The sequence below is a fragment of the Saccopteryx leptura genome, chromosome 2, assembly GCF_036850995.1.
Source record: "Saccopteryx leptura isolate mSacLep1 chromosome 2, mSacLep1_pri_phased_curated, whole genome shotgun sequence".
Lineage (NCBI taxonomy): Eukaryota > Metazoa > Chordata > Mammalia > Chiroptera > Emballonuridae > Saccopteryx > Saccopteryx leptura.
The window spans coordinates 327,833,627-327,861,475 of NC_089504.1; the positions used below are offsets into that span (position 1 = coordinate 327,833,627).

Here is a 27,849-nt window from a genome sequence, read left to right on the forward strand (position 1 = left end):
ACAGACAAGGTCATTTCAAATGGCCAGAACAAAGATTTGGATGGAGTAGAAGTTGCAAAGGGCTGAGAAAGGAAAGGGTTGGCAAGAGATAATGGGGCGACCAGATCCTGAGAAATCTTGTAACCCATATGAAGGAGTTTGGGCTTTTTCTGAGGATCGTGAGTAAAGAAGAGATTTAAGCAAAGGAATTACGTAGTCATATGTTCACTTTAGAAAATCACAAGCTGCCATGTTGACAGGGGATCGGAGGGTGGGACGCATTAGGCGGGAGACCAATTGGGAGGCTATTGGGGTCTCTTGGCCACTGATGGTTACAACTCACCTAGGAATGGCGATTGATTGGAGAGCTCTTTGAGAGGTACAGTCAACAGGAGGCGGGGGACATTGGAAAGAAGGACTGCAGATAGTATGTTAGCTTCTGACTTCAGCAATGAAGGAGAAGATGGCAGAGCACAGGGGACTCAGAGTGGGGAAGGTAATTAGTTCTTTGCAGAATATGTTGAACTTGAGGGGACTGGGGGAGAGTCATATGGAGATATCCTGGAAGCTGTTCGGTCTAAAATTGAGGAAAGAGAGCTCAGCTGGAGTCTGCAATTTGGAAACTGTCAAAATAGACAGGGTACTGACTGTGGGCATCAGTGAGATCACTCATGAGTGTTCACGAACAAGACTGAGATAGGCCACACAGGCAGGAGGAGAGCCAGGAGAGTGATGTCACAGACACTATGAAGGAGTTAACATTTATCTGGCATTTGCCTTTAATTTTTGTCATAGATGTGAATGGCTTACAGAAAATTTATAAGGGGAGAGCATATATGTAGAACACTTCAATCTCTTAACTTATTGTTTTTATAAGAGACCTCTTTTTGGTGCATTGAACATGAGAGTTCTATAAGGCCATAGTGAGAGAACTGCTGGCCTAAAACCAGGAGGTATCAACAGGAAGCTGGAAGTCTCCTTGGAGTCTAGAGAGAGCCTGGGAGGAGGATGTGCCTCCTCAGGTCCAACACTGGTTGACGAGGAAGCTTGATATGTCAGGAACATATTTTACATCTCTGGAGAAGGAGCTCAGTCCAACAGTCATTCCCAGGCCTTTTCACCATACATCTGCTCGCCCTGTAAGCCTGCTCATTACCGGCGTTTCCCAGGGATGGCTTAGAAATCAGCATCTTGTGAGTCTGGTCAGAAAATGTCAAGTTCTAGAGCTCTCGTGTATCAACTTGAAAGAACTGATGATGTTCAGGAGCCTACAAAGCTGACTCAAGGCTCAGTGACCACACTAGGGGACTTGTTCAGCAGGGCAGCGGCCCAGTCCCTTGGCAGCTCATTAGTTGCAGCATATCACACTGTAAGTTCTGCTTCCCAGATGCTCAGGGACAGTGATCTAGAGGGAACGGGCTTGGAGCTGTTTGCACAGAACTTTATAAGGGGAGGAAGCAGTAATAAAAGTTATAGAGGAGGGTGTTAAACCCCCTTAGCTCTCCTTTCGAGCCTGCCATTTAATTACCCCTTTCTTACCTGTTTCCCATAATTTTTCTTGGGAAAAACTACTCTTCCTGTAGCCCAACACACATATTGCAAAAGGACACGTCAACCGTCAACCTGTGACGCCTGTAATTTGTTGATTGTTTTGGTGCGACTAGGAAGCACAGGAAAAAAACCTAGGTGAGAACTTGAAACTCTCTGGTCAGTCTGGCTGACATCATCAAGACATACTGGGATTTGAGCTATGTGTAGGCGGGGAGGGTTCACAAGAACAGAAAGCTCTCTCCACCCTTGAAGAACTCATAAGGTTGATGTGGTGACTTGCACACAAGGGCGCTCAGCTGCAACTATCACCTGCAGACACTCCACGCAGGAGGTGGGTGGGGCTGGTGGCGAGAAGACCTTGTGCTCTATAGTGGTGGTGCTGGGGATGGGAGCCTAGGCAGCTGTGCATAGACACCAAACTTTAAGATCACTTAGAACCATACAGAGAAGGGAAGGAAAGAGGGAAGAGTGCTGAGAACAGAGCGGTTTCTCCGGGTGGGAGCCATGAAGCCCAGTGGTCCTTCCGGTGGACACTCGCTCAGCAGAAGCTCAAAACTTGACTCCTCTCTGTCTTCAGGGCTGAGCAACCACATCTTTTTCTGGCTGCGGTCATTTGATCGCTGACGCTTCTTCACCTAAGGTTCAGGCAGGGCTTATCTTACAGAGCCTCCTAATGTCACCACAGCTTTCGGGGCAGACACAAAGAAGTTCAAACCATTCCTGGTGGTTTTAAAATAAGCTGTGTGAACCCTCTTCAGCTTGCCAAAAAGAAGAAATGGTTGTTGCAAAATGATGGTTTTCCATATCTGCAGGGATTTCAACGTCATCATAGTCACATTCAGGCTCGATATAGCTTGGGATGGAAACTGTCTTCTTATTTTTAACTTTATTTACCGATGTGTATGTCGCTGGTGGCTCATTTGGGGTTTCCTGTGGGGCTAGAATATACAGAAAGGTCCTTACATGCAAAGCTCTTATGTATTTACACATTTTTGACCAAGTGGCCCAGCATGGTTTTCATAGGTTTCTGTGATCTTTTCCTTTCTTGGTGGACCAGATCCCCATTTTACAAAGGAAACTGAAGAACCAACATGACACAGTCTCTGGATCACTCATGTGAGAAAATGGCAAGTATTACTCAGACATCTTGATTGCCATGTCCTTCTGCCTACAGTCAGTGGAAACCATAAAACAGAAACTTAGACCAAAAATGGTCAAGGGAGTAGTGTTGTGTCTACAGATCTTAATTTTTATAAGGAAGTGGTACAAACCATGTTTCCTTTTTGGCATATCCTGCAAAATGACTTACACTGTTTCCAGAACTATCACTGATTGCTCGTGTATGAATCTCTCTGCTAAGGAAGAAGGGGACAGTGGTGTTTTCAAAAGGTGGAATTAGTGGAGCATGGGTACACAACAAAAGGACTAAAGTGGCTAGGGAAAGGATGACAAACAGCTCAACTCCACTTTTCATGGGGACTGGAACTACTTGTACCGCGATCTCATCTTTTCCTAAGAGAACCTGAAAAACTGCCATCATTCCATATTCTGCAGAGCTCTGTGGTTAGACAGACCTGAGCTTATATTCAGGCTCCAGCAGTCACGAGCTATGTGACCATGGATAAGTCACTTAACTTCTCTGTGCCTAAGTGTCCTCATCAGTCAGAGGGTAGTAATAATGTACCTGCCTCATAGCCTTGTTTACAAGATTAAATGAAATATTACTCATAAAGTACCTTGCATGGGGTCCAACACACAGTGCATGCTCAATAAATGGTAGCTAATATTACCTATCAATCAAAACATCTTTATTAATTACCTACTAAGCTCCAGGTGCTTCTTAGTGGTGGGTAAGCAGTGGTGAATAAGACAAGAAAAGTTCTTATTTCCAGTTTATATTCTAGTGGAGGAGATTGATAAATAAGCAAATGAACAATAACTAAATAAGACAATTTTGATAATTTATATTACATTCATAAAGAAAATTAGTAGGATTTCTCTAGATAGGGTGATTAAGAATGGCCTCTTTGAGGTGGTGATATTTGAGCTGACACTTGAAGGATGAGGCAAACCCAACTGTGTGAAGAGCTTATGGGAGTACATTTCACTTAAGGAGACCAGCAGAGTTTTTCTGATAGAAGTGTGAGAGGCCCTGCAACAACTCCAAGTTCCTTCTTACTCAATGTTCCAAGCTGGGATTTGAATATGATTTTATAAATTGAATATTGGGAGCATTGATAACTTATTCTAACCCTTTTAACTTATTCATCTTTTAAATGGGTTGCTGCCATCTGCAAATTCTAGTGTTATAGACTGACTGTGTCCCACAAAATTTGTATGTTGAAGCCCTAATACCCCACACTGTATGACTGTATTTAAAGATAGGGCCTCTAAGGAAGTAATTAATGTTAAATGAGGTCATAAGACTGTATACAGCTCAGGTCCAGTAGGATTAGTGCCCTTATAGAAACACCAGAAAGCTCTCCCCAACCTAGTGAGGACACAGCAAAAAGGCAACTGTCTGCAAGCCAGGAAGACAGTCCTCAGCAGAAACCAAATCAGCCGGCACCTTGATCTTGGATTCTAGCCTCTGGGACTGAGAAAATAAACTTCAGTCATTTAAGCCATCCTGTCTATAGTATTTTGTTATGGGAAGCCTGAGCCAACTAACACATCTAGATACATTTGTTATCTTACTCTGAGTAAGACTATTAACAGCAAGATATACTCACAGGCATCTTGTTGAGAAAGCAAACCCCTGGGTGGCAGAGGGGGCAGTTGAACTGGTGTTTCATTGAGAATATTCCTAGAGAGAAAGAAGGAGAAGTTGGTGTTTGGTTTTGGCCACGCCTGCTGTTCTTGATTTAAAGGAAAACATCAAGGAAAGTGAACAGGGTTGAACATTCAGATTTTGGACTCTAAACTTTGGAAGCATTACCTTCCCTTTCTAGATCTTGCACCCTGTTTGTAACTGGCACTCTAAAGAAACCACTTCCTCTAGCCCAGAGCGCAGCTGGATTTGAGAGAAGGGAGTTGACATTGTGCCTTAGGGTTTGGAGCATCCCTTCCTGTGCTCACCTGAGCTGGTTAAGAGAGAGAGGTAAGCATCAGTTGCAGTGGTGGGATTCAAATAGTTTAACAACTAGTTCTCTGCCCTAATGACTGTTTTAAGTATAAAAAAACGATATACCAAAAGGTAGTTTATTTTTCATGCATTCAATACTGAAATAAGAACAATAAAAGAGGTACACAAAATTATATTGTGTTATAAGAAAGAGTTTTAAAATATTAAATAATACCTGACAAAAAACAATAAAACTGTTATTTAAAATATTTCCATATTGCTTCTTAATTGGCATCCTCACTTGCAATTTTTTTTTACCTATGGATGGAATGAACATTACTATGGCACTTAGTATACACCATTGCACAGATGAACATTTTAAAAAGTGTAAGGGCCTGACCTGTGGTGGCGCAGTGGATAAAGCATCAACCTGGAAATGCTGAGGTTGCCGGTTCAAAACTCTGGGCTTGCCTGGTCAAAGCACATATGGGAGTTGATGCTTCCAGCTCCTCCCCCCTTCTCTCTCTCTCTCTCTCTCTCTGTCTCTCCCTCTCCTCTCTAAAATGAATAAATAAATAAATAAAATTAAAAAAAAAAAAAAAAAAAGTGTAAGGACCCTGGCCGGTTGACTCAGTGGTAGAGTGTCAGCCTGGCGTGCAGGAGTCTCGGGTTCAATTCCCGGCCAGGGCACACAGGAGAAGCACCCATCTGCTTCTCCACCCTCCCCCTCTCCTTCCTCTCTGTCTCTCTCTTCCCCTCCCGCAGCCAAGGCTCCATTGGAGCAAAGTTGGCCCGGGCGCTGGGGATGGCTCTATGGCCTCTGCCTCAGGCGCTTGAATGGCTCTGGTTGCAACAGAGCAACGCCCCAGATGGGTAGAGCATCGCCCCCTGGTGGGCATGCCAGGTGGATCCTGGTCGGGCACATGCGGGAGTCTGTCTGACTGCCTCCCCGTTTCCAACTTCAGAAAAATACAAAAAAAAAAAAGTGTAAGGAATGTAAATTTGTGATTTCCACATTGGGCAGCTGCCCAGGTGCCCACCTTAGAGAGAACCCTGATTACAAGTGCCATTTTAACAATCGGTTCACCAAATTCAACAAAAAAATTAGGTATTGGTTCTGCTGAACTAGTGCGAACTGGCTGAATCCCACCACTGACCAGCTGTATTTTGATTTGCAACATGGATATACTTCTAAAGCTAACTGTGCATACATTGTGTGACAGCACTTCCACTACTGGATGCTACCGAAGGGCTTGCATATGTTCATCTAAAGACATGTCCTAGAATATTCATAGTAGCACTAATCATAACATCCCCAAACTAGTCACTATCCAAATGCCCATCAACAGTAGAATGGAGAAATTCATCATGATTCCCTCTCACAGTGGAATACTTTATAGCAGGAGTAGTCAACCCTTTTATACGTACCGCCCACTTTTGGAACTCTGTTAGTAGTAAAATTTCTAAACGCCCACCAGTTCCACAGTAACGGTGATTTATAAAGTGGGGAAGTAACTTTACTTTATAAAATTTATAAAGCAGGCCCTGGCCAGTTGGCTCAGTGGTAGAGCATCGGCCTGGCATGCAGGAGTCCCAGGTTCAATTCCCGGCCAGGGCACACAGGAGAAGCGCCCATCTGCTTCTCCACCCCTCCCCCTCTCCTTCCTCTCTGTCTCTCTCTTCTCCTCCCTCAGCCAAGGCTCCATTGGAGCAGCTTTTGCCCGGGTGCTGAGGATGGCTCTGTGGCCTCTGCCTCAGGTGCTAGAATGGCTCTGATTGCGGCAGAGCAACACCCCAAGATGGGCAGAGCATCGCCCCCTGGTGGGCGTGCCAGGTGGATCCCAGTCGGGCGCATGCGGGAGTCTGTCTGACTGCCTCCCCGTTTCCAACTTCAGAGAAATACAAAAAAGAAAAAAAAAATTATAAAGCAGAGTTACAGCAAGTTAAAGCATATAATAATAATTACTTACCAAGTACTTTATGTCGGATTTTCGCTAAGTTTGGCAGAATAAATATTTATAAAACAACTTACTATAGTTAAATCTATCTTTTTATTTATACTTTGGTTGCTCTGCTACTGTCCACCATGAAAGCTAGAACGTCCACTAGTGGGCGGTAGGGAACAGGTTGACTACCACTGCTTTATAGCAATGAGAATGAATAGGCTATAACCACACACAATGAATGTCATAAAAATGCTGAGCAAAAGAAGCCAAACACCAAATAATACATACTGCATAACTCTACTTATATAAAGCGTAAAAATAAGAAGAAAAACTCCAAACCTATTCTATTTCAGATAATGGTTATGCTTAGGACGGAATGGCTGGAAAGGACTATAAGATGTTGAGGTGCTGGTAATTTTGGTTTTTTGGTTTGGGTGCCAGCTACCTGGGTCTGTTCAGTTTGTGGAAATTCATTGAGTTGTAGTCTTACCATGTGCACTTTTCTGTATTCATATTATATTTCGTTAAGAGATTTCAACAAAAAGATAGATTCCAAGCAAGCCTCCTTACCTAGATCTCCATTCCCCTCTGTATACTCTGATTTTCAAACTAGTACTAGATTCTTCTGAGGCAAGTTTTGGTCTCCTATATGTGGTTCAGTCCCCCTGGGAATGAAGGTTGTTGGGGTGAATGGAGAAAGGAATATGTGGCAAGAGCTCCATCAGCGACCTTTAGCTCCACCCCTCCATGGCTCTACCTAGAAGAGGGAAATTTTATCTCACCTTAAATTTGGGGAAAATCAAGCTCCTCCCACTTTCTCCTGCAGAGCAGGCCTGAATGCAGAAGGTGTATATTCTGCTCTGGTCTTTGGCATTCAGAGAATGGGGCTGCCCTACATTCTGAGATTATCCAGAGCTACCTGTGAATGTGCAGGAATGTTCACCTGGTTTTGAATTAGAAAACGCTCTTGCCCATGGCAAACAGCCACCTTCTACAATGCCAGTTTTGTTCTTAATAAAGGCAATATTTTGGTTACCTAGCTGCTTGACACATTTGTCTTACTTCTCAGTGGGTCAGATTTGGTCAGGAAGAGGCCTATTATTTTCTGGATCCCTAGAAGCCCCAACAAAATTCATTTTAGAAAAGCATGCATTTTGTTTCGGGTGGTGTGTACATTCCAAACAAAGGCATGTACACTAGACAAACTCCTGGAAGATAACCTCTAAGCTCTTGAGATATCCTGCATGATAAGAGTAACTTTGTGTACTTGGGGCCTTGGGCCAACCAGATAGTTTATGCTAACAAGGAGACTGACTGATGGTGTCCGACTGTTGGTGTTTGCCTATGGCCTCCGGTCATGCTGTATCAGTTTGGCTTCTAGAGTGACTGAGTGCTAAATTAGTTATGCAGGCACTCCACGCCTATGTGACTTATCACCAATAAAAGCCCTAAAAATCAGGGCTCAGGTGAGCTTCTCTGGTTGGAAGTGCTTCTCACAGTTCATTGCTAGGAGAATGAAGCACTGTCCATGTGATTTCACAGGGAGGGGACAACTGGAAGCTTGCATCTGGTCTCTCCTAGACTCTACCCTAACTTAGTTGATTAGAGCATTACCCCAATGTGCCAAGGTTGCGGGTTCCATCCCCGATCCAGGCACATACAAGAATCAGCCAAGGAATGCATAAATAAGTAGAACAACAAATCAATGTTTCTGTCTCTCTCTCAAATCTATCAATAAAAAAACTTTTTATAAAGCTTGTATGAACATGTCTTTTTCCTTTGCTGATTTTAATCCGCATCCATTCACTATAATAGTCCATAAGCATGAATATTACAACTGTTCTGAGTCCCTTGAATCCTTCTAGTGAATCATCCAGACTAAGGGTGGTCTTGGGGACCCCCAATATGAATAACAATCATAAAGCCCTAAAAGATATCACAAAATACAAAAGTAAGCAGATGGTGTATTTTTGTTCAACATAATAGCTTTTTTTTTAATTAAATTTTTTTAGCACCATATCTTTTAGAGGACTATACTGTACTTGTAATTCATTTCAAGAAAAGAAAAGCAGAACTAACCCTGAGTGGTAGACCTAGAACACAGAGCCCAACCTATGACCTCTATCAAAGTAGACAACTTGGAGAGCAGAGAGATAGATGGTGCCCTGCGCCCTCAAAACCCTGAGACTACTCCCTTTAAAGTGGGAGAATGGTCAACATGACGTTTCACTGGCTGTACAGGAAAAGTAGGCGTTTAACATAGTCGCACAGCATCGTAGGCCCCAGAGTAGAAGTGAACAGACTGTTCCCAAAATTAAAAAGCAGAAGGACTTCCCCCACTTACTCATACATCATTTCTCCATCTTTTTGCCTTTGTTTCAAGGACTTAGTAATTTCCAATTTCTTGCCTGAGGGGAAAAAATAAACATATTAACTTAAAAAGAATTAGCAAAAGTTGTGATTTTAAATTTTAAAAATCCTCAGAAACCAGGTGAGTTCAGAATATTTGGAAAAACCATAAAGAAGAAACAGATTTAGGGACACAGGACAAAAAGTTGGTAGCGCTGGAATTGAACCCAGGCTGGCTGAGCCTTTCGCTAATGCAGGGAAGGCTGGGACACGCGGACTGCATTTATTTCCTCATTGCTTAGTACTTGCCTGGCATGTAGTCAGCCTTCAGAAATATTGGCCAAATAGCAAGCGTGCTTGAGAGGAAATGAGATAAAGAATGGGAAAAGCGGCCCTGGCCGGTTGGCTCAGTGGTAGAGCGTCGGCCTGGTGTGCAGGGGTCCCAGGTTCTATTCCCGGCCAGGGCACACAGGAGAGGCGCCCATCTGCTTCTCCACCCCTCCCCCTCTCCTTCCTCTCTGTCTCTCTCTTCCCCTCCCGCAACCAAGGCTCCATTGGAGCAAAGATGGCCCGGGCGCTGAGGATGGCTCTGTGACCTCTGCCTCAGGTGCTAGAATGGCTCTGGTTGCAACAGAGCAATGCCCCAGATGGGCAGAGAATCGCCTCCTGGTGGGCATGCTGGGTGGATCCCGGTCGGGCGTATGCAGGAGTCTGTCTGACTGCCTCCATTTCCCACTTCAGAAAAATACAAAAAAAAAAAAAAAAAAAAAAGAATGGGAAAAGCAGTTTGTAAATTGTGACATGCTGAGCATATAAGTTATTAATTATAAACTGCTTGTTAATAAGAGTGGGTCAAAATAAAAAAATAGATAAAGTTTTTGTTCAGGTTATACTTTTCTCTTTAGCTGAAAATGAGATGTTTTAAGGAAGCAAATGGATAGAGGACTAGAGGGGCCAGAATATACCATTCGTATTAAAAAATAAAATAATAATAATAATAATAATAATTACTGCCTGTCCAGGTGGTGGCGCAGTGGATAGAGTGTTAGACTGGGAGGTGGAGGACCCAAGTTCAAAACCCCGAGGTCACCGGCTTGAGTGTGAGCTCATCTGGCTTGAGCACAGGCTCACCAGCTTGAGTGTGGGATCATAGACATGACCCCATGCTCACTGGCTTGAGCCCAAGGACACTGGCTTGAGCAAGGGGTCACTTGTTCTTCTGAAACCCCCTGGTTAAGGCACATATGAGAAAGCAATCAATGAAAACTTTGGTGCTGCAACAAAGAATTAATGCTTCTCATCTCTCTCCCTTCCTGTCTGTCTGTCCCAACTGTCCCTATCTCTGTCTCTGTCACACATACAAAAAAGTCACCATCAAAGGGTAAGAGGAAAGAATAGTAAACAGGGAGCTCACTGGACACAAGTTCTACTCCCAGCTTCGTCACTAACTCCTATGAGACCTCAACCAAGGCTCCACCTCCCACTGAATCTTAATTTTCTTATTTCTAAAAAGGGATTGAGAAGAATGACAAAAAGATTTCACTTCTTCTGAAGCCCTGACTTTCCAGCACTGGGTTAAGCAGGATTCCGAGGCTGTGTCCAGATGCAGCCGGTGGACAGTGCCTTGATTCTGGAGGGATGCCTGCTCAGGGTGCTCCAGAGGAAAGTGGCAGTACCAGTACCTTTCAGTGTACTTACCGTCCCCAAGTGTACTCCAGGGTTAGGTCCTTATGTAAAGGAATAAGATCTCAAGAAAACATACCACTGAATCAAAGATTTCATGTTTCTGCAGATGAATATCAAAACTGAAAATCCACTAGTAGATAATCTAAAGTTAGTGTTAATCTCCAGGCAGATGCTTATTTATGTCTGAGGATGCCAAGAACCTCTGGACAAGGGGGATAATACCAAAATTCAGAGTATGATCTCACAGGGGGCAATCACAGTGGACAAACAGGGTGATCATAAATTTAATCTATTTTTCTTTTTCTACTTTTTTTTAAGTGAGAGGAGGGGAGATAGATAGACTCCTGCATGTACTTGGGCCTGGATCCACCTGTCTGAGACTGATGCTCTGACCAACAGAGCTATGCTCAGGGCCCGGGCCACACTGGAACCAACGGAGTCACTGGCTACGGGAGGGGAAGAGAGAGAGAAGAAGGTGGGAGAGAAGCACATGGTCGCTTCTCCTGTGTGCCCTGACCGGGAATTGAACCCAGGGCATCCACATGCTGGACCAATGCTCTACCACCGAGCCAGCCAGCCAGGGTCTCAAGACAGTTTTTTACGTTACTTAGACTTGTGCTCTATTTCAAGTTTCAAAGATAAGATGCTCTGATCAGCAGTCACAATAAAGAGAGAAAACCCTGGGCATAGTGTGCCTTGAAACAGATTCAGCTTTCACCCAGCCATTAGGGCTGGAAGAGTTCTTGGACATTAGTTAACCTCCCTCCCTTCACCATGCAGATGAGGCCCAGGGATACAAGTTAGTGGCAGTGCTCAAACTGAAACCCAGAGTGCATGGTGCTTAATCCAAAGTTCAGCACTAATCTTGCCCTAAAGGAGCCCTAGTGCACTGATAACCACCCCTCCACATGCCCGGGTGACATGATTATTACCTTGTCTGAGCAGCCGCCTACAGACACAGTACAGTATGAGGCCCATGGTCACAGAGATTATAGTGATGGCCACAGCTAAGATGATCCAGAAATTGTCCCTCCACCAATCCATTGCAGTGGATTCCTGAGGAGAATGGAGATAGAGAAATGAGGCGTGAGTGAAAGGCATCCTGGGGTGGCAGGGGCAGTTACCTACCATACTGTATGAGAATATGCCTGCTTAGGGATCAGGCAGGCAGTGGTTCATGGTCAAATCCTGCCGATGAGCAGCTGGGAGACCCGAGGCAAGTCACTTAACCTTCTCTGAGCCTCAGTGTCCTCGTCTGCAATATAGGAGTGACACCACCTGTGACTTCACAGGGATTTGTGAGGAGCAGAATAAGATATAAACTGACTAGGTAGGTACTCTAGAAATGGAAGACATAATCACTGCTCTTTCTTACACTGTCAAACATGCAGTAGGAGGGGGAAATGACATTTAAAGCAATAATTGACTGCAGTTGTTTTTATATCAGACAATGTAGATTTAATTCATAACATGGAGGTAGAATTTTGAGGGTTTTTTTTTTTATGTGGGGGCTAGAAAAATACCTTGATGGGTGTTTCTAAGTGAAGTTTGGTCAGGACGGAGAAGGTGAAGAAGATGCCGACTAGAATTAGTGCACGAAGAAAGTAACAGGGATTTGGGAGCTGAGGCTAGTGGACCAGAGAGGAGGAAAGTCTGGGAAGAAGGTAGCAGCAGAGGGAGAGATTGAGAAGAGTAGATCTTAAATATTCTCCCCACAAAAAATAAATTATACAGTAACTATGTGATATGATTGATGAAAGTATTAGCTAACATTATGGTGGTAACCATTTTGCAATATATAACTGTATTGCAACACTGTATAGCTTAAACCTACACAGTGTTATATGTCAGTTATATCTAATAAAGTTGGGTGGATAGAGAGCAGAAACTTGGAGCATGATTAGAAAGTTTCCACAGTGGCACATCGGCCTGGGACCCAGAGGACCCAGGTTTGAAACCCTTAGGTCACTGGCTTGATCCCACTCTGTCTCTCTGTGTCACTGTCTGTCTCTCTCATTAAAAAAAAAAAAAAAGTTTCCACAGTGGAACATGGCCAGTGCCTTTATAGGACAGTTATATCTAATATTCACTCTTTTTGTGTGTGTGTGACAGAGACAGAGAGAGGGAAAGATTGGGACAGACAGACAGGAAGGGAGAGAGATGAGAAGCATCAATTCTTCATTGTGGCTCCTTAGTCTCCTTAGTTGTTTGTTGATTGTTTTCTCATATGTGCCTTGACGGGGAAGGGGGGGGGGGCTACAGCAGAGCGAGTGATCCCTTGCTCAAACCAGCAACCTTGGACTGAAGCCAGTGACCTTGGGCTTCAAGCCAGTGACATTTGGGCCCAAGCTAGAGACCATGGGGTCATATTTATGATCCCATGCTCAAGACAGCGACCCTGCGCTCAAGCCATCGTCCCTGCGCTCAAGCTGGTGAGCCCACTCTCAAGCCAGATGAGCCCACGCTCAAGCTGGCAACCTCAGGGTTTCAAACCTGGTCCTCTGCATCCCAGTCCAATGTTCTATGGACTGCGCCACCACCTGGTCAGACATAATATTTATTCTTAAATTATTATAATTTGTTCCCATCAAATCTTCAATTAAATTGCATAACAAAGGCTTGTATGGCATTGACTGGGTAACTTAGTTCATTAGAGCATTGTCCTAATGTGCCAAGGTTGCAGGTTCCATCCCTGATCAGGGCACATACAAGAATCAGCCAAGGAATGCATAAATAAGTAGAACAACAAATCGATGTTTCTGTCTCTCTCTCAAATCAATCAATAAAAAAACTTTTTATAAAGCTTGTATGAACAGAACCTGGACATGTGTGTAGTGGTTTCCATTCTGGGGGTGACATAGGGGCAAGTAGAGAGAAGAGCAGTGGCCAGGCTCCAAGTGACAGTGGGGAGAGGGCTGCAGGATGACTCAGGAGTCGCCTCCAGGAATTCAGGAAGATCTTGGGGAGGGGCTGGGCTCTCCTCATCCATGGAATGGGCATTCTGCCAGTTTATTTGGATATTAAAGTAACAATAATCCTTGAGGCCTGGGAGAGATCCTGGTGTATCCCGGTCACATGAGAATCAGTTTCCTGTGTCACCATTTAGCCAATGGAAACTCACCAGGCATATTGATATAGTGCCATTTCTGATTCATGCTTCTGAGTAATATTAACAATGTCGCCTGACCTGTGGTGGCGCAGTGGATAAAGCGTCGACTTGGAATGCTGAGGTTGCCAGGTTGCCGGTTCAAAACCCTGGGCTTGCCTGGTCAAGGCACGTATGGGAGTTGATGCTTCCTGCTCCTCCCCACTTTCTCTCTCTCTCCTCTCTAAAAATGAATAAATAAATTTAAAAAAAAAAAGATAGATTTAACAATGTCAACAAGGACCCAAGCAGGTGGCAGAGGAGCAGGGGCAAAATTAGGCTGCTGCTAATGCCGTTACCACTACAATAACCTTCTAACTTGGCTTACTATTTTAAAATGTGCGTTACTGGTACGATGTCCTTATTTATTAAGTTGCTATATTACAATTTGGATTTTCAGTTCCAAATTTTGTTCCTTTAGTGAAGGTTTGGCTTAATCAATTATAATGCTCTTTGTTTATTCATAAAGTTATGTGTGGCAAAACCAATCGTGTATAACCAGTGCTGCTCTATACTCATCATTTTGCAGCTTGCTTTTTTTTTTTTTTTTTTTTTTTTTTTTTGTATTTTTCTGAAGTTGGAAATGGGGAGGCAGTCAGACAGATTCCCGCATGTGCCCAACCGGGATCCACTCGGCATGTCCACCAGGGGGTGATGCTCTGCCCATCTGGGGCATTGCTCTGCCGCAACCAGAGCCATTCTAGCGCCTGAGGCAGAGGCCATAGAGCCATCCTCAGCGCCCAGGCCAACTTTGCTCCAATGGAGCCTTGGCTGCAGGAGGGGAAGAGAGAGACAGAGAGGAAGGAGAGGGGGAGGGGCGGAGAAGCAGATGAGCGCCTCTCCTGTGTGCCCTGGCCGGGAATCGAACCTGGGACTCCTGCACGCTAGGCCAATGCTCTACCACTGAGCCAACTGGCCAGGGCCTGCAGCTTGCTTTTTTTGCTCAACATTGCTTTTGTCATTTATCCATGTTGTAATATGCTGGGGATTTACTCTTAAGAGAGCAAAAGGCCGGTGACTAGGGACTCACTTGGGCGGTATCTCCCTAGGCAGCACTAGGCCGAGGTTTTGTTGTAGATCACCATTTCAGGATACACACAAGAAAGTAATAGAGGGAGAACAAATGGGTAAAAGAAACAATGAAGACTAGAAACTTGACATTCGATGGGGGTTGTGGAAGTTGGTTTTGTAAAGCCCAAAAGGCACTGGGCTTAAGAAGCCACCACTTATCAGAGGACAGCTTCTTTGTTCAACAATCCAAAATTGGAATCTCACTTTTTTAAAAAAGATTTTATTTATTTTAAAAAGAAGACAGAGAGAGAGAGAGAGAGGAGGGAGGAGAGGGAAGCATCAACTCGTAGCAGTTGCTTCTGGTATGTTCCTTGAGTGGGCAAGCCTGGGGTTTTGAACTGGCAACCTCAGTGCACCAGGTCAGTGCTCTAGCCACTGCATCATTACAGGCCAGGCAAATCTCACCTTTTTTTCCAAAGTCCTTTTAATTCGTACTTAAAAAAAATTCTTTTTGGACTCTCACATTCTTAGCTCTGGGGAAGCAGATAGACAGATAAGTAGGATAGACAGATAGATAAATAGAATTTCTTCCCTTCATTTTCTCCTTCTCTTTTCTCTTATTCAAATCTGTGTCTCTTTGTCTCATTTTCCCTCTTTTTCTTTGTTTTACTCTTGAGGGATTTCTCCACAAAGCAACATAAACATCCTCTTTAGAGCAATAGAAGTGGATACGAGGACACAAGAATTAAAAGCTGTTGCATTTGACCCTGGCCTGGTGGCTCAGTGGATTAAGTGCCGTCTTGGTGCACCATGTTTGTGGGTTTGATTCCTGGTTAGGGCATGTATCAGAAGCAATCAATGAAGACGCAATTAAGTAGAACAACTAGGTGGGATGACAAGTTGATGCTTCTCTCTCTGTCTCTCTCTCTCTCCCTCTATCTCCATTCCCCCATCTCCTTTCATTTCTCTCTCTTTCTCAATCAATGGAGAAAATAAACTATTGCATCTGTGGAGCATGACCAGAAGGAAGAAAGGAAGCGGGAAGACAGGGGGTTGTAACTTTCCACTATAAACCCTCTGGATTACTCGCTTCTTTATTTGTACAGTGTATTTAGTTTAATAAAATTGAAAAAAGAGTCAATCAACCACATAGTGCAAATTCCATGAAAAGCCGTAACTCAGATTTCAAGTTTAAAGAAATTATGTCATAAAGTGAAACTATGGGTCATTTCCAGTTTTATTCTCACAGGTCAAGTGGATATGATTTTCCATCAGATGTTTTGAGCGTGTTCAGTGTACCGAGTAGTCCAAAAGTGCCTTCTCATTTGTCAGATGATCTCATTCTCACCGCCACCCTCCTTTCTACCCCACCAAAGCTGAAACTGAGGTGAAAAGACCTGCCCAAGGTCACCCAGGTAGGAAGGGGGGCAGAAGTTTCCTATGTTACAGAGCCTTCCTCTGTTGCCATTAGTCATGATGATCCCAAGTCATTCACAAAAAACCAAACGGAATTCAGGCTATCTTACTTTGAAAGGAGCGTCGTTGTGGTACTTATATGTGGTGTGAGGAGCCAGAGGATTCCCAAGAATGAATGATCAGAATCCGCAGTTGAGAATAAGCTGCCCTCTAAGACCAGAGAAACAGTCCTCTTCAGCACGGACTGCTGGGAGGTGCCTTTCAATAGAATCAAGCAGAGCTTGGCTCTTCAGGAAAGTGCAGCTGAGAGACAGGCCCAAAGAGAATCACCTCCCATTCCCAGTAGGATGTTCTCTGGGCCACCAGAATAGTTTCATGGCCAGGGTACCACCAGAGCGGTGAGTGATGGGGAGTGATGGCAGGGAGTACAGCCAGTAGGCAGCATGCAATGGCTGCATGATCAAGTTCAGGCCCTGGGAAGGTATGCAAGCTGAATTGTACCCATGTCAGCAGGCCTGGAGGAGATAAGATTGTGGAGTGCAGGAGGGCTGAGCGCTACTGAAGCATGGGGCAAAGATGTGTTCTTGCGCGAGAATGCTGGCAGTCAGCTCAGCGATGCAACTGGGTCTCCCAAGGTACACGGGGAACCTCTCAAGGGCCAAGGGCCAGTCTTCACTCAACACCACAGACTAGCTCAGCAGGAATGGTCCACTGATGGGAGACTGCCTGTCCCTGTCTTTCCTCCTTTATCCAATACCAGAGAAGAAAATGCAGGGGAAGGAAGCAGAGGTCGCTGAGGCAGCCCCACCTTCCTTTCAACTCCCTTCACTAGAGAGTCAAAGATTGAAGTTTTAAAAGTAGCACGACTGCCTGATCTGTGGTGGTGCAGTGGATCAAGCATCGACCTGGAACGGTGAGGTCGCTGGTTCAAGGCCCTCAGCTTACCCAGTCAAGGGACATGCGAGAAGCAACTACAAGTTGATGCTTCCCATTCCTTCTCCCCTGCCCCCTCTTTCTCGCTCTCTCAAAATCAATAAATAAAAGCTTTAAGAAATAGGCCCTGGCCGGTTGGCTCAGCGGTAGAGCGTCGGCCTGGCGTGTGGGGGACCCGGGTTCGATTCCCGGCCAGGGCACATAGGAGAAGCGCCCATTTGCTTCTCCACCCCCACCCCCTCCTTCCTCTCTGTCTCTCTCTTCCCCTCCTGCAGCCAAGGCTCCATTGGAGCAAAGATGGCCCGGGCGCTGGGGATGGCTCCTTGGCCTCTGCCCCAGGCACTAGAGTGGCTCTGGTCGCGGCAGAGCGACGCCCCGGAGGGGCAGAGCATCGCCCCCTGGTGGGCAGAGCGTCGCCCCTGGTGGGCGTGCCGGGTGGATCCCGGTCAGGCGCATGCGGGAGTCTGTCTGACTGTCTCTCCCCGTTTCCAGCTTCAGAAAAATACAAAAAAAAAAAAAGCTTTAAGAAATATAGCACAACTCAGTTTTAGAAACTAAAATGAGTCTGCTTAATAATCAAAAGTGACTTAAAAGTTTTGGAATTGGACTGAAATGTCACTGACAGAGGACACTCCCCACCGGAATAAGGTGGGAGCCCAGGCAGCAGCAGTGAGAAGCAAATTGTATTTGTTTCTTATGGCTGCTCTAACATATGACCACAAACACGGTGCCTTAAAACAACACAAGTGTAGCCCTGGCCGGTTGGCTCAGCGGTAGAGCATCGGCCTAGCGTGCGGAGGACCCGGGTTCGATTCCCGGCCAGGGCACACAGGAGAAGCGCCCATTTGCTTCTCCACCCCCACCCCCTCCTTCCTCTCTGTCTCTCTCTTCCCCTCCCGCAGCCAAGGCTCCATTGGAGCAAAGACGGCCCGGGCGCTGGGGATGGCTCTGTGGCCTCTGCCTCAGGCGCTAGAGTGGCTCTGGTCGCAACATGGCGACACCCAGGATGGGCAGAGCATCGCCCCCTGGTGGGCAGAGCGTTGCCCCTGGTGGGCGTGCCGGGTGGATCCCGGTCGGGCGCATGCAGGAGTCTGTCTGACTGTCTCTCCCTGTTTCCAGCTTCAGAAAAATGCAAAAAAAAAAACAAACAAAAAACAACAAAACAAAAAACAACAACAACACAAGTGTATTATCTTACAGTTCTGGAGGTCAGAAGCCTAACATGATGTCATTGGGCTAAAATCCAAGTGTGGACAGCTCTGAGCTCCCTCTACTGGAAACGCAATTCCCGCGTTCTTCTCAGCTGCCAGAGGCCATTCACATTCCTTGGCTCCTGGCCTTTCCTCCAGCTTCAAAGCTAGCAATGGTGCATCTCTCTGACATAGGAAGGTTCTCAAGGCAGGACTCAGACTCGGAGATAATGCAGAGCTTATGAGCCAGAGTGGAGGCCCACTGTAGAGTACTGGCTAGAAGAAGGTAAGATCCAGTGTGAGACCAGAGCAGGTCCAGCTCTGAACTGTAGGTTAGCAGGTCCCAGAGCATGGGGTGGAGTAGGGATGCCGGGGTAAGTCCACATGCACAGGTGTAAGGGTCCCAGCTGTCGGGAGGAGGCCGAGAGCTGCAGTGCCTTGCCTCAGCTTCTGTCAACTGCTCAGCATTTAATGGACATGGTGAATGGAAGAAGGAAGAGGAACTATGACAGCATGCTTTAGTTACTAGTTATCAGGTTCCTTGAGTATGTTAGGCCCTGGCCAAGACCTTGAAGAATAACGTGTTATTCCTAGCCCAGCCAGGACCTTGGAATCTTTTGGGGAGCTTGAAAAACTGCTGCTATCTGCAGCACATCAGAGACTCAGATTAAATTAATTCGGGGCGGGGGCCTGGCCATTGAGATTTTGTTTGTTTTAATGAAGTTCTCCAATCGATTCTGATAAGAAGCCAAGGTTGAGAACCAGTAACATATGTGTTACCACTTAGTCTTTAGTATAACCTTATTATATAGTGGGAGTGGTCTATGATTACTGTCATTTTTTTTTTTCTTCATTTTTCTGAAGCTGGAAACAGGGAGAGACAGTCAGACAGACTCCCGCATGTGCCCGACCGGGATCCACCCGGCATGCCCACCAGGGGCGGTGCTCTGCCCCCCAGGGGTTGATGCTCTGCCCATCCTGGGCATCGCCATATTGCGACCAGAGCCACTCTAGCGCCTGAGGCAGAGGCCACAGAGCCATCCCCAGCACCCGGGCCATCTTTGCTCCAATGGAGCCTTGGCTGCGGGAGGGGAAGAGAGAGACAGAGAGGAAAGCGCGGCGGAGGGGTGGAGAAGCAAATGGGCGCTTCTCCTATGTGCCCTGGCCGGGAATCGAACCCGGGTCCTCCGCACGCTAGGCCGACGCTCTACTGCTGAGCCAACCGGCCAGGGCGATTACTGTCATTTTACAGTGGAAGAAATAGAACTCAGAGAGGTGAAGCAATTTGCTCAAGGCAACACAGCTGGTGACTCGGACGATGTCTTAGCCCTGTCTGATGCCAGAGTTCATGCTCTCTTTCCTGCCAGGCTGACACCACACTGATAGAAGTTTCTTTTTCATTACAGAACTGAAAGCAGAACCCTCATTAAAGAACTTCCAATATTGGCAAGACCTCACCTTTAGCTGTGGCTTGTTTCATATAATAGGAACCTCAATATGAAAATGCATTTTACAGAAGTAACATGCACTGTGTGCTGACTTACCATGAGTTCTAAGTACTCTATACATGCACCATTTCATTTAATCCTCCCAAAGGCTTTGTAAAGCTGGTCATAATTACTATTCCATTTTATAGGTAAGAGAATAGAGGCTTACAAGAGTTCAATAACTTGCCCAAAGTTGCAGAGCTATCAAGTAGAAAAATCAAAAGCCAAACCTAGGTCTTTCTGACTCTAAGGCCTTAGCAGGTGACCACCAAGCCAAGGCTTTGAAATAAGTATTAAAAGGCAGACACCAGGGTCATATGTCTCTACACCACTCCCAATTCTAATATGTATGTCTGGTGTGAGGTAGCAGCATTTCTTTTATTTTTGTAAGAGAGACAGACAGGCAGGAAGGGAGAGAAATGAGAAGCATCAACTCTTAGTTGTTCATTGATTGCTTTCTCATATGTGCCTTGGTGGGGGCAGGGGAGAGAGCTCCAGCCAAGCCAGTGACCCCTTACTCAAGCCAGCGACCTTGAGCTCAAACCAGTGACCTTGGGCTTTAAGCCAGCAACCTTTGGGCTCAAGCCAGTAACCATGGGGTCACGTCTGTGATCCCACACTCAAGCTGGTGGCCCCGTGCTCAAGCTAGTGAGCTCAAGCTGGTGACCTCACAGTTTCAAACTTAGGTCCTCAGTGTCCCAAGCCAATGCTCTATCCACTGAGCCACCATCTGGTGAGGCAGGTATCAGCATTTTTAACAACTGCCACTGGTTCTCAGGCCTCGGGAGGAACACTGCATCTGGCCAGTCTGCAGAGCCCCCGCTGGGGCAGGCAAGGAAGCTGCAGGCTTGTTCACCGCGACAGTTGGGAGCAGTAGGGGCAGCAGCTGGGTGGGGTGATAGGCACTAAAAAAGACTCTTGGAACCCAAATATGTTTACTGTCTGCTTGTCACACAGTGTTTGAAATTTCATCATTATAAGTCACTTCTTTCCAGAGCCAAGTTCCATGCATCCCCCTCTCTCCTCTTCCCCTCATTTGCCTGGGTGTGCCAGACTCTGAGGAAGAAAAACTGATTTTTACTAGAGTGTGAATGACTTTGTTAGATCCCCGCATTTGTTCCCTGGGGCACTGGCAGGAGCAGGGAGATCCTGGAATTATATCCAGTGTCCTTAGGATAGAATCATTACTGAGATGATGTAGGAATGAAGTTCTTGCAGGAACAAGAAGACCTAGGAAGACCCTGTTGTCGAGGCATCATTCTCCCTCCTTGTCATCCTCTCCAGACTTCACAGAGCCTCTTGTTCTCTCTCTCCCTTTCTCCTCAGTCAGCCTGCCCTCAGGACAGACTCTGAATCTCCTTCATCAGGATCTCCACAATGGCTACCAGGCTAAAGGGAGCTCCTCCTGATGAAAGCCCAGAAGGCAAGAGAAGCCTGGATTTCAAGAATGGGGAGGAAACTGAGGTTGAGGAAATGTTGTACGTTTAAAATATGAGAGACTTCGGTGTTTATAAACTGTGAAGGTGCCACGAGAGAGAACAAGAACAAAATACAGGTATATAAGAGAGCAGCAGGATCGAGATCTGAGGAGCAGAGGAGATACCTTCGCTGGCCCAGGCGGAAGAATGAGCTTTTAAAAGGGAGCAGGATTGGGACAGGGCATGCTGCCAAACGGACCAGCCTGGGGTATGGGGGCGGAAGTTAAGAGGTCGCACCCCAAAGTGCCCATTCTTTCTGAAGTAGGAGGCAGAGTCCATGGGCAAACTGCTGGGGTGGGGGTGGAGGCAGACACCCACCCTTTCTCCCAGTATGTTATCATCAGTACACAAAAGACACTTGTGCCTCCAACTGAGCCCACATACTCTTACTGTGACGGCTGTCTCTTGGTTTATTTGTTCACTGTCTGTCTCCCACACTGGCCTGTAAACTTGAGAGCAAGGGCCTTGCCTCACTCTTTATTACTGTTTCCAGAACCTAGAACATCACCTGGAACACAGGAGGTGCTCCATACATATCTGTGACCACATGAATGAATGACGCCCAGACCTCTTTCCCCTGACGCTTGGGGGAACCTCCCACCCATAACAATGCAGGTTAGTAGTAGTCAGTGTTAGGTTCAGGTCCAGGACCCCCGCCCAAACTTTAGGTGATCTGGCACCGGGGCAGTTCTTGTAACTCTCCACCTGAGCAATCCTGATTTATATCTTACCTCCCCCGATCCTCGGACATCCTGCCAGCAGATCATCTCCCCTCATGTATCTGAACATTCCGTTGCTTGGTCGTTAACCACCAACCCCTCCACTGTTTAACCACCACAGGTAACAGAGTTTTACCCCCTGGGGTGAGAAACAGAGCCAAACTCAGTCCTGTATGCGCTGAGGCTTGTTAACCTCTCAGGGCCGGTGCCACTAGGACCTCAGCCCATCTGTTAGCAGATGCATAAATAAACTTCTTAAAAATTCATCAAGGCCTGACCAGGGGGTGGCTCAGTGTGGATAGAGCGTTGAACTGGGACACAGAGGACCCAGGTTCAAAACCCCGAAGTCACCAGCTTGAGCGTGGTCTCATCCAGCTTAAGCATGGGCTCACCAGCTTGAGTGCGGGGTCACTGGCCTGAGCCCAAGGTCGCTGGCTAGAGCAAGGGGTCACTCGGTCAGCTGAAGGTCCACAGTCAAGGCACATGTGAGAAAGCAATCAATGAACAACTAAGGAGACTAAGGAGCCGTAACAAAGAATTGATGCTGCTCATCTTTCTCCCGTCTGTCTGTCCCTATCTGTCCCTCTCTTTGTCTCTGTTACAAAAAAAAAAAAAAAAAAAAAATCATAAGGCCTTGCGTATTCCTCCTTTGGCAACCTAACATTAGCAGTTTGGATCCAAGTGCTGTGCATTTGAATTCCAAAGCCAACTCGCCGGGACACACGACCGAAGGCAGGCTCCCTGCCCTCCATACCCCGCCCTTTGTTGCTGGCATTGAACAGCTGACTGGGAAGCACAGGCCATGCAAACATTGGCGGGTGGAGTTCCAGCTTCTCTCTCATTTCTCCCCATCTCTTTCATTTCTCCCCATTTCTCAGGAACCTAAGGCATCTTGTCAGTGAGTCTGTTGCAATTCTGAGTGGTGACAGTGGGAGAGCAGCGCAAAGCAACAGCCATCCCAGCCCCAAGTCTCACTTCCCCAAAAGGCACTTCTGGGAAGTCAGTGACAGAAATCCTACTCACTACCCATCACTGGGGATTCCAGAGACTGTGGGTTTATTTAGCACCCACTTTTAACCAAGAACCTCAGAGTAAGAAATACAGCTTCTCATGAGACAGCTACTTGTATATTCACATAAATAAAACAAATTTCATAAAATGTCTTTATGACATGTGATGCATGCCAACATTTTCTCACCTGTCCTAGCCAATTTCATTTTTAAAAAAGTACCAAGTGTAAGCCCCCCAAATTTATTTCACAACCCACTGATGGTCCTGTCCTGTATGTTGAAAAACTCGAGTTTTTCTTTAGAAGAATCAATGATCTGAAATAGCCATGAGGGTTTTTTGTGTGTGTGTGTGTGACAGAGACAGAGAGAAACAGAGAGAAGGACAGATAGGGACAGACAGACAGAAAGAGAGAGAGATGAGAAGCATCATTTCTTCGTGTAGCACCTTAGTTGTTCATAGATTGCCTTCTCATATGTGCCTTGACCAGGAGGCCACAGCAGACTGAGTGACCCCTTGCTCAAGGCAGCGACCTTGGGCCCACGCTGGCGAGCCTTGCTCAGACCAGCTGAGCCTGCATTCACGCTGGTGACCTCGGAGTTTCAAACCTGGGCCCTCTGTGTCCCAGTTCGACGCTCTATCCACTGTGCCATGCCTGAAATAGTCATGAGTCTTAAAAGGTGTGGGTAGAATGCATGGGCAGGGGAATTAGAGTTTCAGAAAGTTAACATTGGAAGAAATCTGAAAAAAAAAAGAAATCTGAAAAAAATATCTGTAGAAGGAGAGACACTTGCAAATGGTTCAGCAGGAAGCTGCGGAAATCTGAACTCTAACCCATCTTCTTGCTTTTCGAGACCACGTGGCTTTAGACGCTAATCTCCTTACCCAAGGCTGCACTGCCTAAGACAGCAGCCACCAGCCCCATGAGGCTATCTTACTGAGCACTTACTGAGCTAGGCAGCAAATTGGAGCTCAGATATGTGTGAAAAGCACACAAGATTTCAAAGACTTCATGTAAAAAGAAGAACAAAAAAATATCTCATTAACCAATATTTACATGGATAACATATTGAAATGGTAATATTTTAAATATATTGGGTTAAGTAAAATGTATTAGTAAAATTTGAACTTTCTTTTATCTTTTTATCACTCCCCCATTGAAATTTTTCCCTCTCTGCCCTGCTTGCACTCTTATTCTTTTAATGTTTTAAAATTGATTTTAGCAAGAGAGAAAGAGGGAGAGACACGAATGTGGAGCTGTTCCTATATGTGCCCTGACTGGGGATTGAACCAGCAACCTCTTAGAGATGATGCTCTAACCAACCAAGCTAACTGGCCAGAGAAAACACACTCTTATTCTTAATATCAACCATCTGGGCACATTGTGCTTACTCAAAAAATGCGAAACTGTAACACAGAATGGAATTCAACCAAAGAATGGATAAATAAGCTGGTATATTCATACAATGAAATGCTACCTAGAAATTTTAAAAAATGAATTCCCAATGCACACAACAATGTATATGAATCCTGGAAACAGTAAGTGAAAGAAGCAAAAAAGCATAACTTGTATGCTTCTCTTTATAAGAAGTTTGAGAGCAGACTGAACTATTTGATTGCAATAGAAACCAGAATAGTGATAGCAATGTTGGAGGAAAGGGCCTGATTGGAAAGCGCTGATGGAAATATTCTACATCTGGTTTTGGGCAATGTATTGAACTGTACATTTAAGATCTGTGCATTTTATTTCTGTTACATTAAAAAAAATAAAAGTTAAAAATAGAATGAGCCGCCTTTAGTGTATGGAACTGGCTGGGCAAGGAATGAAGCTTGCTGGTAGGAACTGAAGAAGATCGAACGCCTCTGTGTGTTGGGTGGGTGGGGGATGTGGATTTCTGAGGGAGAAGGTGGGGGAGCCAGCCTCATGTTACAAAGGTGGGAGAAGCAACTGATGGAAGGTGCTCAGGGATAGAGCGGCCACGACATTTTAAGAACAGGGCTGTTGTTCCCCTTGCTGCTTTAGAAACCTCTGGTGGCCCCCTATGCAATCTTTAGTAAAGTTTGTTGCATCTGCCACGCTTTGGTGAACAATTTTGTTTTGAGCGTAGGGAACCGAGAAAGGGCTGAGTTTTACCCCTTGGTCAGTGCTGTTTGGAACAGAGGCTCACCCATAGGACTTGGAGTCAATGCTAGCCATGGGACCCCACAGAAGTCTTGGGGAGGGCTTTGGACTTCAGCAGGGCACTGAATGAGGGTTTGAGCTGCTCTCAACCTAGATCTCAAGGTTCTAGGAGACTAGAGATAGTATTTCATCTAATACTTGGAAGTCAGCATGAGCATTTCTTACCTGAATTCACCTCATGCTCAGTATGATAGTTTATCACACCATTACTCCCAGATTAATCATGTTGTTTGACTGATTTCATTATAGGACCTGTTCGTACATGCTCAACCATTATATAAACAGTTTATTGTTCCCCTGGCATCTTTGTCTGCCCATGGTTAGAAACTATACCTATTTGCTAGCAAAATCTAAAAGGAATGATAAAATTCTATTCTGGCAAAGTTGTGGTGAAATGGGTCCTCCAGCGTGACTATGGGCCGTATATATTGACTTAAATTTTTTTGGAAAGCAAATGGTAATACCTTTAAAAAATGGAGCCGTCCTGTGATTCCATAATATCATTTCTAGAAACCTAACCTAAGAAGTAATCCAAAGAAAGTAAAACCTAAGTGCGTAAATATGTGCAACTCAGTATAGATAATCAGGGAGCTACCCAGCAGTCAAACACTGGTAGGTTAGAGAATAAAGTTCCAGAAGGGCAGGATAGGGTGCAGCAATCAAGCAAAGGGAAGAAAACATCAGGAGAGCACTACTGGGAAGCTGCACAAAATGAAAGAGCAGAATGCAGCATTGTGTCTGTACTCAGCCACATCGTCACATACCGTTGCCTGAGTAGGTGGCTGGGATGACTAGGAGGAAACACAGAAAAAATGATTTTGATATTTTACTGTGTGAGAGTAGGGTCTTTCCTTCTATCTGTATCACCAAGCCTTGCTGTGAAGCATAAAAAAACCCACATTTTAAAAAATGGAGATACCACCATCTTAAAAGAGCTTCTGCTCCCTGCTCCCAAACAGGTCACTTTCTTAGTATCTCTGAGATGCTGGTGGGATGTGGTCTCCCTTAGCAGCGCCTTCTAGACTGGCAGATTATTCAAACTTCCTAGTCCATTTATCCCAGGATTTCCAAAACCTAAAAGTCCTTCTTTGGGTCCAACCAAATTGTCTCTTGCTGTTGCTTACTTTTCTTATCTGTTTGTTTCTAAATAAGAACACAAAACCTGTCACTCAGTGGCTCCCTAGCAATAATGTTGCTGTTATAGGTTGGTGAAGTCGATCCAGACAGAGATGCTTGCGCCTTGGTTACAGCAGTGACATTCGTGTTTCTATTTCTAGAACGTATTTACATCAAAATAAGACAATGATAACTTTTCAAAATACCTCTACCTAGGAAAAAGTTAGAAGGCAAAAGCCAAACTCTTTCCAAAGGTTGTTATGAGGTAGTGGAGATTGGGGTCATTGTTTCCCTATTTCTCTGTACTTGCCCAATTTTCAGAGCGGGGAAAAGATCCTTAAAAAATAAATAAATTGGCCCTGGCCGGTTGGCTCAGCGGTAGAGCGTCGGCCTGGTGTGCGGGGGACCCTGGTTCAATTCCCGGCCAGGGCACACAGGAGAAGCGCCCATTTGCTTCTCCACCCACCCCCCTCCTTCATCTCTGTCTCTCTCTTCCCCTCCCGCAGCCGAGGCTCCATTGGAGCAAAGTTGGCCCAGGTGCTGGTGCTGGCTCCTTGGCCTCTGCCCCAGGCGCTAGAGTGGCTCTGGTCGTGGCAGAGCAACGCCCCGGAGGGCAGAGCATCGTCCCCTGGTGGGCAGAGCTTCGCCCCTGGTGGGCGTGCCGGGTGGATCCCGGTCGGGCGCATGCGGGAGTCTGTCTGTCTCTCCCCGTTTCCAGCTTCAGAAAAAATAAATAAATAAATAAATAAATAAATAAATAAATAAATAAATAAATAAATAAAAAGAAGCTTGCAGTTTTTGTCTTCTCCGGGCTCAGCAATTTCCACGTTGGATGCTCCTTCAGAGGTTGCTACATGGAAAGGGGCTAGGAAAGAGAGTGGCTTTCGGGACAAGTGATGCGTGAGAGGGTAGAAGTGGTGACGGAGCCGAACGCAGGTCTGCCCCACAGTAAATTTCCAGAGGGCAAGAGCAGATGACAAAATGGAGATCTGGCCCAACCCAACACACCTCGATCCTGAGGCCTCTGGAAGGCAGATAGATGCCTTATAAACACATCCCTGCCCGCCAGAGGCGCAGGAACAGAGATTCCTAGGCTGGTGGTGTTTCAGGATTTTCATCTGACAGCTCCAAGATGCAGCCCAAGGCTCACACAGTCTACCCCTCCACACACCCCTGCCTCCAGCACAGACCCATTAGGGTCTTCAGTTACCAAAACATGCGAATCCAGAGAGATAGCAATCTCTCTGCGGCACTCACGTTTCATACCTAGCCACTGTCAATCAACCTGAGACACAGGCTTCTTCATCACCCAACACACATATGAGGAAATGGAGGCTCAGAGCAGTGCAGTGATTCTGAGGTCACTTCAGCCGGTGATCAACACTATGGAGTCTTCAAGACCAGGGTTTCTCCAACCCAGCCCAGTGGTTGTACCACGACTCCAGCTACAGGCCCCCAGCCCAAGCCCAGATGGCCCTCACACTGACACACGCTCAGACGCTTACCTGGGCTGCAGGCATGTCTAGATGTGATCAGCTGAGGGGACAGCAGTGTCCTGAGTGCTGTGGCTCAGGAACAGCTGATGAGAG

General features: G+C 45.8%; 1 protein-coding gene across 2 annotated transcripts; it reads right to left on the reverse strand.

Moving 5' to 3' along the window:
- Positions 1-751: 751 nt before the first annotated feature.
- Positions 752-27,849, reverse strand: SCIMP (SLP adaptor and CSK interacting membrane protein). 2 transcript variants are annotated; one of them, XM_066366243.1, is made up of 5 exons: positions 27,766-27,849; positions 11,508-11,631; positions 8,885-8,948; positions 4,263-4,336; positions 752-2,468 (listed from the first exon to the last, which is right to left on the reverse strand). In XM_066366243.1, exons 1-5 carry the CDS (start codon positions 27,778-27,780, stop codon positions 2,260-2,262), a joined length of 486 nt encoding a protein of 161 aa, XP_066222340.1. In that variant the 5' UTR covers positions 27,781-27,849; the 3' UTR covers positions 752-2,259. The 2 variants fall into 2 exon arrangements, with proteins under 2 accessions (XP_066222340.1, XP_066222339.1); XM_066366242.1 differs by lacking the exon at positions 27,766-27,849 and having other exon boundaries at positions 11,508-11,676.